Source organism: Vanessa cardui, chromosome 21, assembly GCF_905220365.1.
Source record: "Vanessa cardui chromosome 21, ilVanCard2.1, whole genome shotgun sequence".
Taxonomy (NCBI): Eukaryota; Metazoa; Arthropoda; class Insecta; order Lepidoptera; family Nymphalidae; genus Vanessa; species Vanessa cardui.
In genome coordinates this window covers 2,247,124-2,256,045 of record NC_061143.1, presented here as the reverse complement: position 1 = coordinate 2,256,045, position 8,922 = coordinate 2,247,124, and the positions used below count along the sequence as shown (strand labels likewise).

The following is an 8,922-nucleotide window of genomic DNA, read 5'->3' as shown; positions in this document are numbered from 1 at the left end:
TATTGCACAAACGCATTGTTCGTGGTCAGGAAACGAGTTTGAACGTACAGACTACAAAATATAACTATATTACTTTGATTCAATCGAATTGAACACAATTTTTTTATGTTTCGAAAGTTTAAGTACCTACAAACTGTTATTTGTTTATTTATTAACGAAATTCTTCAATGTTTGAAATTTATTTTTAATTCAATCTTGTTTATTATTATTTATTTACTAAATAATACAATAGGCTATTTAACGATGCGAAAAATAAATTGTCAAATATTGTAATCATTAGGTATATATTATGAGTTTAAAAATGATTATATACTAACGAAAGTTGAAAATAATAATTAATTTATTCAAAAATTCATAAATAAAATGCATTCTTTGCTCCTGCTCCTGATAGGCCGAGCTTATGATGAAGTCACTTGCTTGTTAACCTCGCTTACCTACTATATGAACCACAAATTAAAATACAAGGAAGTGACGTCACCGACCACATTACAGCGCCATATTGTCCAAGTAGCGTTTTCGTGCTCTATTTAAATATGGAATATTTTATATGATATTTTTCGGCAAATATGTACTAGAAAGCTGAGTTCCTTAAACTCTACTAAATAATATAAAACGGATTTTAAAAACCAGTTAAATAGCCTATTGTATTTTGTAAATGTATTAATAATGACTCTTGCCCAGGTAACTCATAACGTCAACTTCAAAAGTTTTTTTTTTAATCAATTATGTATACTAACATGAGTAGCACGCAAGCTAAGGTCACACAAAAAGGTATGCAACATTTGTCGCTATAAAATATTATTAGGTGCCTAAATTAGGAGTAAAAAACAATTTAACAAAAAAAGTGCAAGTTAAGCTTCGTATTCATGGCGCCGCAGCCGGACCGCATAAATTATATATGAATAAAAACGCGAACACTTTCGCGTCTTTATTGCCATACAAGCGAATCGGCCTGACTTTGCACGGGTGTAATATAATAAATAAAATGAATGCTTTGCGTGAAAATAATAATAGAAGGTATAGTTATTATTTTATAGTTTGCATAAATATGTTATAAATGCGAAAAATGAATGCTTAAAAAATGGTTGTAGTCATAATTGTAATATCAAACAGATAAAATTTGTCTACGACTAATAATTCTAACTTATTATGGTATTCATTCCTCTGATATTGTGTAAAAGAGAATTTAAGCTATATCCATAATACCCCTTTATCTATCTTTAATAGATAGATAAAAAAATAAATATCCATAATAAAACTTATTTGCAGTAAATAAAAAAAAACCGAGGCCTACTTTGGATAGCCCTGATTTAGGCCTGACTGTTTTAATATTAATATCTACCACTCCCCACTTCGTCTGAGTAAGAACTTCAGAATCACGGTGCACATACACAAACAGCCACTCAACCACACCTAAAACAAAAATCGAAATCAGGCCAACCTTTTGGAGCAGGCAAAACCCGAAGGTACAGAAGATTTATACGAAGATTGTTGCTCAACTAAACTACGACCCGAAAAGACAGCTGAGATTGAAGATTCTTAAACTGACGCTACTTGACTCTATTGTACACAAAGCTTATAATAAAGATACGACATCAAAATCTGTTTATATTATAAAAAAAAACTTGCCTTATTTACCTTAAGCAGAGGATTTCACGAAAAAAAATGAAATGTCATAATTAAATTTCAATTTTTTATTTTTATTTTGGTCGGTTTTGGGCTAAGTGGCCTGTACGGTGCTGAGTAGAGGAGACTTAAAATACTTAGTCGAATGTTGGAAACCTACTTAAGAACATAAGATATGGGCGTCTAAACGGTGTCTCCTGAGGCCAAACCTCGAATTAGGAAACCACCGACGTCAGGAGACTATGCTTGTACAGTTATATATATTACCATTAAGTGCAGGCGCGGGCGGAGCGTAATAAGTGAGAGTCAGTCGAAGACATTACCATCCTTACTTTTCCTTACTGTAACTTATAAGATTACACGAGCCACGTACCCAGGGTCCCCATTCTGAGGGGGGCCCGAAGAAACAAAATGTCTCTCAAACGTTATGCTATGTATATTTTAGAAACAGCCATATTTGTGAGAAATAGTTAACATCTTTATCAAAAGCCTATTGATGATAGTCAATGTTAAAAGTTGAAAGCTATAGACGTTAGTCATGATAGAAATAGAGTGAGTGAGGGTTCTTCCTGCTCGCCCATAGAGCGAGCCGGATACGGGCCTCGTGGTTTCCCATCTAAGATAGTACAACCAATCAGATTTCCTAAGGGCCCTCGCCCACGGCGACTTTTTGTAGCGATGCAGTCGCGCGTTTCATAAAAGCGCGACGGCAGCGATACTAACGCTCGTTAGTCGCATTTGCAACGCGCCACACCATCGCAACTGTATCGATGCAAACGCGCGGCCATGTCGGACAACATCGGGGAGAGAACGGTGCGGGGATGGCGTGTGAGTGGAGAAACGAGCGAAACCACCAAGTAATCTCTCTTTGTTAAATGGGTGCATCCAATATTGACGCCGCTTTCGTTGCCCCCGTTTCGGCTGCTCACAAAGCAGCACCAAAGACAACGTGACTAATGTTGCCTCAACGGCCCTAAGAATTGCAGTAGGCGAAAATTACAGCAGCGTTTATTTGAAACTAAAGTTTCATCAGAGGTGTTTAGAATGCCTGAGAATCTGGATAGAGGACCATAGAGATATTAATTATTGCTATTGAAAATTTTTTGTCACAGTCTATTGATTGGTAGTGCGTAGACTCCCGTGCCTCAGAAAGCACGTTAGTTTAGTTATTTCCAGCACACGTATTTGTTCACAGTTCACACACTTTAATGTCCTGTATAGGATGACCTCCCTTGAGTTTGGCGGCAGTAGCTAAAAACGATCAGTCCTCATCACATTATTCATTCATAAAATAACTCGTTTCAGGAGGTAAAAATAAATAGACTTTGTTGGTATATATTTTTAATTCAATAAACAGTCTAAGCTTATAAATCTACTTTGGTATCGATTCTGTTATACACATTCTTAAAGCAACTAAATTGAATCTATTACTATTAAATATTCCAATTTTACTTATGTTACTGAGAAATGCAATGCAACTGAAATATTTAATAATAAATATTTTATAACGAATTACAGTTCATCTTTTATGTAACATTTATATTAAAAATGTCGTACTAACTACACAACTACTGTTGTTTTGACAGTTTGGACTAAATACTTTTTTGAAATTATGAGTTCATTTAGACGGTATGGTTGGTAAAGATGTCAACAAAAAGAATTATTTTCTTTAATTTCCGAGAAGTTTCAATTTATTGCATATTTGTCTTCCATAAGAAAAAACACCATTTTTTGGCTTATAAACTATGTACAAGAGAATCAACACTGTTTTCTAGCTTATATTTATAGTGGGAACCACCTTTGAGCTCCATCTAACCTTATAACTTCACCGTTTAACATTGGATTTTCAATAATACTAGTAACAAGATGAGCATATTCCGATGGCTTGCCTAATCTTGATGGGAATGGTGTCATTCGTTTTAAGAATTCAATCATCTTCTCTGGTAAATATCCTATTAAGGGAGTGTCAAAAAATCCTGTAATAAATAACAAATGTATTAGTATCATCCTATAAATATAAGAACATTGAATACTGCTAGGCGGAGTTCTACTATTCTCTACAGAAGGAGCATTTCAAACAATACATGTTGATATATATTAAGTTTAATTAAATTGTAATGAAAGTACATGTACATATACTTGCAAATACTTGACCAAGAATTAAATTAATACACATTGAATACGAAATAGATATATTGATAGTCATGATTAAAAGGTGACCAGCCAACACTTCATTTAATAAAAATATGATTGACTAATTGTCGCCCACATAAACTTGAATATTCATGGAATTTATGCTTGATTCACACAAAATTCATCAAATTCGGATCAGTGGTTTGACAGTAGAAGAGACCGTACCAAATTTTGTATGCTGTAATATCTTACATAGACAAGTATTAACTTATGTATGTACTGTATATACTGTATATTATTAAACATTCTACAACTTCAATTACAATTATAACTAACTTCCATTGTAGTACAAAATAAAAAAGATATAAAAAATACATGACATATTATAAAGATGATAGAAATCAATGTAGCCCACCTGGTGCTATAGTTACAACTCGGATACCTCTCGGAGCAAGATCCCTCGCTATTGGTAATGTCATACCAACAATTGCAGCTGTTGATGCAGCGTAACCTGCTTGACCAATATCACCCTCGTATGCTATTGTCGATGCTGTATTTATTATAACACCTCTCTGACCATCTTCTGTTGGTTCATTCTTGCCTATTACACCAGCTGCTAGTCTTATAACATTAAATGTACCTATTGTGTTTACCTGTAAGAAAAAAAACATTGATATTTTATTTATTGTTATAAAAAGAAAAAAAATTGAGCACACTGCCTTCACGGTGGATATATATGATTTGTCTTTTTTTTTTAAAAATAGAACAGAAACATTAAGGAAAGTTTTTGCTTTTTTTAATTAAATACTCACATTTATGCAATTTATAAAATGTTCCATCTCTGTTTCTTTGTCCTGGAAGAAGTTGTAAACCTGGCTTGTTTGAGCGTGACCAGCACAATTAACTAGTGTGTCTAATTTGCCAAACTTTGTCTTGGCTAAATCCAACGCTTTTAAAACATCCTCTTCAGAAGTTATCTGTATATAAATTTTAAATTTTAAATAATAATATACTTTTATTGTTGCGTGAACGATAGTTAAAAAAATATTTGGAGACTTTTTAAATATATTCAAGTACATTTGTTCTTAGGAGTTCAACTTACGTTACCGACAGAGACTAGGACGTCATCCCCCAGCTTTTTTTTCACCTCCTGTGCCCTTGTGCCTTGAACATCCAATATAACAACCTTGCCTCCATTTTGAATCAGCCTTTCCACGGTTGCTTTTCCAAGACCTGAAGCTCCTCCAGTAACTAAACTTACAAGCCCCTGTAAAGAGGTTAGCTTTTTGTTTATATATTATCAAGACAGGAAATTCTACACTTTTATACTATAAATGACAAACCTTTAGCATTCTTATTATGGTATTTTATAATTATAAGTAGATGATTTTACACGTTTTAGTAATTTTCACTTATAATTTATAGTATTAAGCCCTATCATAAGCATAACCTCAATTTAAAATTTATCACTCAAATCTAATGTCAGTATTATAAATATTCGATACAAGTACTAGAATAATATTGTTATTATGTAGAGTATTGTTGTTGAATTAAATAATTCTTAATTATCACTCGAAATTAATTTACAATTATGTAATAAACTATAATATATATTACAGAAAATAGTATTATTGCTTTTGGTTTTGTGTAAGTATCCGATTTGTATCTACCGAGATCCGATGTTTGCGAAAAACAATGAAAATTGAAAATGGTGGATTAGCATTTTATTATGTTTTCTAAATATCCATGGCTCAACAATTCTAATTCGTTTAATACTGTATTATGATCAATTTATAATTAAAATTCTATACAATAGCCTGACTTTTACGAATAAAGTAATTCAAAACTAAACGATACGAGTTCGAATTAAAATATCGCTCCTTATATTACTTATATTTACAATAGCTGAACAAGACCGAACTTATAATGGCTAAAGTCGAACAACCTATATTCATCCTGCCAAAAAAACGAAATGGAAAGAAGCCAAATGCAATCGCCGGGCACGTTGATCATATAATCACAGTGCAGGTTTGTTTAACGTACCTGTGTATTATTCCATAAGAGTATTTGTTGATAAAGTATTATTTTTTTGTAACACTTTTTTCTTTTTATTAAAAATATATAAAAATGTTCTTATAAGTGTTTTTTTTATTCATTTGTAATTGAACTTATTCGGTTTGCGATTTTAGGGAGCTGTAGAAACTGAACTGCCGTCGAAATACAAAAATGGACTTTCGCCGGTTTCTGAGCATGTAGTAAATGGAATTATTCATTCAACAATGGAAGGTCTCAAGTCTAATATGAAAATAAATTTGCCAATAATTAATGACGTTAATGATGAAGAAATGACTGAAAGTCAATTACAGTTGGATCAGAAGCCTCTAAGCTTACAAAAGAACGGTTACCAACCGCTGTCAACAATACACAGCAGTCGTGAAATTATTGACCTATCGCCAATATACGAGAATTCTTCCGACGCATGCTCCAGCCACGGAGACTTGAAAGAAATAAATGATAATGATATTCAAAGAAGCTGCCGAATTTTGAATTCAGAATACAATGAGAGTTCTTGTGCCACTCCAAACAGTTTATCCCAAACACAATCTGAAAACAGCTTTGAAATGGGTCCACTGACCGATAGTCTTAAAAACAGTGCTAAAAGAAGAAAACGAGTCAACATTGTTCCTGGTATTGTAGAAACTGACAACACTGACACAGAGATCACAGCTCTAAGAGTGGAATCAGAAGGATCAATATCCCCAGAATTTTCTTTGTCTGAGAGTAAGGACTGCTATTTGACCATGACTGGTACTATTAAAAGGGGAAAGAAGAAGGGTCAGAATGTCGATGTGAAGTTGAACATATCAAGAGAGGAATTAGAAATAATTGAAGCAACAATAGTTGCAGAGGAGTATAACAAAATGGATGTTTCAAAATGTTCCTTGTATAATGGGCCGCATATATTTTTATTCAGTCTTCTCTGCATTCCGTTTGTTGCTTTCATATCATCAATGTATTCATTCTATACGGGTACCATGGCTTGGTATAATATATTTACACATGTTACAGAAGATTTAAGTTGTATCAAGAAGGTGTTATTGGCACCAATAGTGATACTATCTTACCCATTTCTGATAGTATTGTTTACAATTGGTCTCGGTGTATATGCTGGAATTTCGCAACTTACATTCAGTGGTGCTAATTGGTGGAAGGACGTATGTGATTTCGAGAAAGGCTTTTACGGATGGCTCTGTAATACTCTAGGCTTATCTGAATGCTGCCCTTATGAAGTTGTTGTGTTAATGGATGTAAAGCAATAAAAAATAACTCTACATATTCCAAATTCGAAAATCAGTATCTCATACTACATATTCAATATAATGCGTTACTTAAACTAATATATAAAGCAATATTTATAATTATCGACTCTTAAAAGTTGAGTATCAATTCTATAGCAAAAATAAGAATATTTTTTCTCTATGTTCAAATCCAGCTACAATTGACTGCCATCCTCAAATGAAACAAAGATATATAGACATTATCACAGCTTTTATAAATTATATTAATTAATTTTATAATATTAATTCCTATCAAAACAATTCTAGTCAAAAATAATAGTCATTTTATTATTTTAAGGTATTTCATAAGTTTTATCATAAGATTGGAGAGATTTTAAGGATAAATGGAAGATTAAGAAAAAAAAAAGAGTAGGCAATTTGGCGGGAACAAAATGGGATGTAACAGGTTTTATACAATATTTTGAATTTGTATTTTTTACCTAGGATTAAGATGTATTTTAATGGAATGTGTTTTCCAATACGAGTCTTCTGCTTCCATTATTTTATGTAATAATTTTATACAATGTGTAATCATAGTTGCATAACATTTTCGCCTAAAACATCAAAGTCCATTATCATCTAAGTATATATTACAACCTCCCGATGGTGTATAATAGATTTTATAGTGAAACCAATTTTTATCTTATTGCAAAAAGGAGGAAATTTTAAAAGAAAATATTTAATCTGCTTGTTATGTAGCACAAATAACTTTTATAAGTATTGTAAGTTTATCCATTTTGAAGAGAGAATTTATTTAATCCAAGGATAATTTTTATGTATAATGTTTGTATTCATAAAATGTAAGTCTAAATGTTGTCATTCAATCAGTTAGTATAATTATTAGTTTATTAAGTAAAAAAAAAACTGTTTGTACTGCTTAGGGTTTATTAATAATCATATCAGGCTTAAATTATTTTTAAGCGATGTATCTGCTTATGCTGCATTTTTATATAATGCCATAACTATTTTACATAATCATGTTACATAGTTAAAGACTGATGTATTCTAGTCACTATTGTGTCCATTTTCTACGTAATAAAATATTTTATAAAACATAATTGTTTTACTAAAACAATAATTATCTACAACCAGAACAGAAGAACAACTTCTTTTTGTTTTTTCATGATGAGGCCTTGGATTGACTTTGATCTTGCTTTGGTTGTTTACTTTTCAGTTCCGTTTCTATTCTCTCCTTAGCTCTAACTATTTTAGATTGTAAGTAGAAGGAACCGCCTTTTGCCTTATCATTAACGTTGAATAAATGTTCATAGTTGTTCTTAATTTTTTCAGGGTCTAATTTTTCTACGTTAAGGATCTGCATAGCTTCTTCTAGAGTCAGTCCTGTGGAAGCATTTGCTGCGGCTCTTCTTGCGCCTTCAGGGCCTCCACCAGCTCTTTTTGCAGCCTCTTGTGACGCAGCTAATTCCTGTTTCAGTGCCCTAGCAAACGCTCGTCCAACAACCTGAGTTCCAAGAACTATTATTTGAGCAATATATTTTGCCATTTTTTGTTTAAGAAATAGGAAAATGTTAAAACCAATGTCATTACGACAAATCCAAATATTGTTTTAAAATTTATAGGTTATGTTATTGAATGTCAAATTTTATCCATTTTACTGATCTGAAATCAAGTGATTTTAATTATGTTTGACATAAAAAAATGCCTGTTCGAGCTTATTAAATATCATCCGAATTTTAAGGTTTAGTTTAAGCAAAAAAAAACAGAGTCAATAAAATGGTAACAATTAAAAAAAATTAAGTTAAGCAAGTATCTTAGAAGTGATATTAAATTTTTTTCATAAAATGTAGGTAATTATATTAATTGA

The 8,922-nt window shown here is 32.0% G+C and overlaps 3 protein-coding genes across 3 annotated transcripts; 1 reads left to right on the top strand and 2 right to left on the bottom strand.

Moving 5' to 3' along the window:
- Positions 1 to 2,957: 2,957 nt before the first annotated feature.
- LOC124538772 (3-hydroxyacyl-CoA dehydrogenase type-2-like) lies at positions 2,958 to 5,227 on the bottom strand. The gene is made up of 5 exons (XM_047115957.1): positions 5,103 to 5,227; positions 4,862 to 5,026; positions 4,572 to 4,736; positions 4,175 to 4,412; positions 2,958 to 3,602 (listed from the first exon to the last, which is right to left on the bottom strand). The coding sequence occupies exons 1-5, from the start codon at positions 5,109 to 5,111 to the stop codon at positions 3,409 to 3,411; spliced, it is 771 nt and encodes a 256-aa protein (XP_046971913.1). The 5' UTR covers positions 5,112 to 5,227; the 3' UTR covers positions 2,958 to 3,408.
- A 201-nt stretch (positions 5,228 to 5,428) lies between these two features.
- On the top strand, positions 5,429 to 7,549 carry LOC124538928. The gene is made up of 2 exons (XM_047116201.1): positions 5,429 to 5,787; positions 5,949 to 7,549. The coding sequence occupies exons 1-2, from the start codon at positions 5,686 to 5,688 to the stop codon at positions 7,077 to 7,079; spliced, it is 1,233 nt and encodes a 410-aa protein (XP_046972157.1). The 5' UTR covers positions 5,429 to 5,685; the 3' UTR covers positions 7,080 to 7,549.
- Positions 7,550 to 7,970: 421 nt separating this feature from the next.
- LOC124538929 (mitochondrial import inner membrane translocase subunit Tim16) lies at positions 7,971 to 8,790 on the bottom strand. The gene has a single exon (XM_047116202.1). It carries the CDS (start codon positions 8,599 to 8,601, stop codon positions 8,218 to 8,220), a length of 384 nt encoding a protein of 127 aa, XP_046972158.1. The 5' UTR covers positions 8,602 to 8,790; the 3' UTR covers positions 7,971 to 8,217.
- Between the last annotated feature and the right edge of the window lie 132 nt (positions 8,791 to 8,922).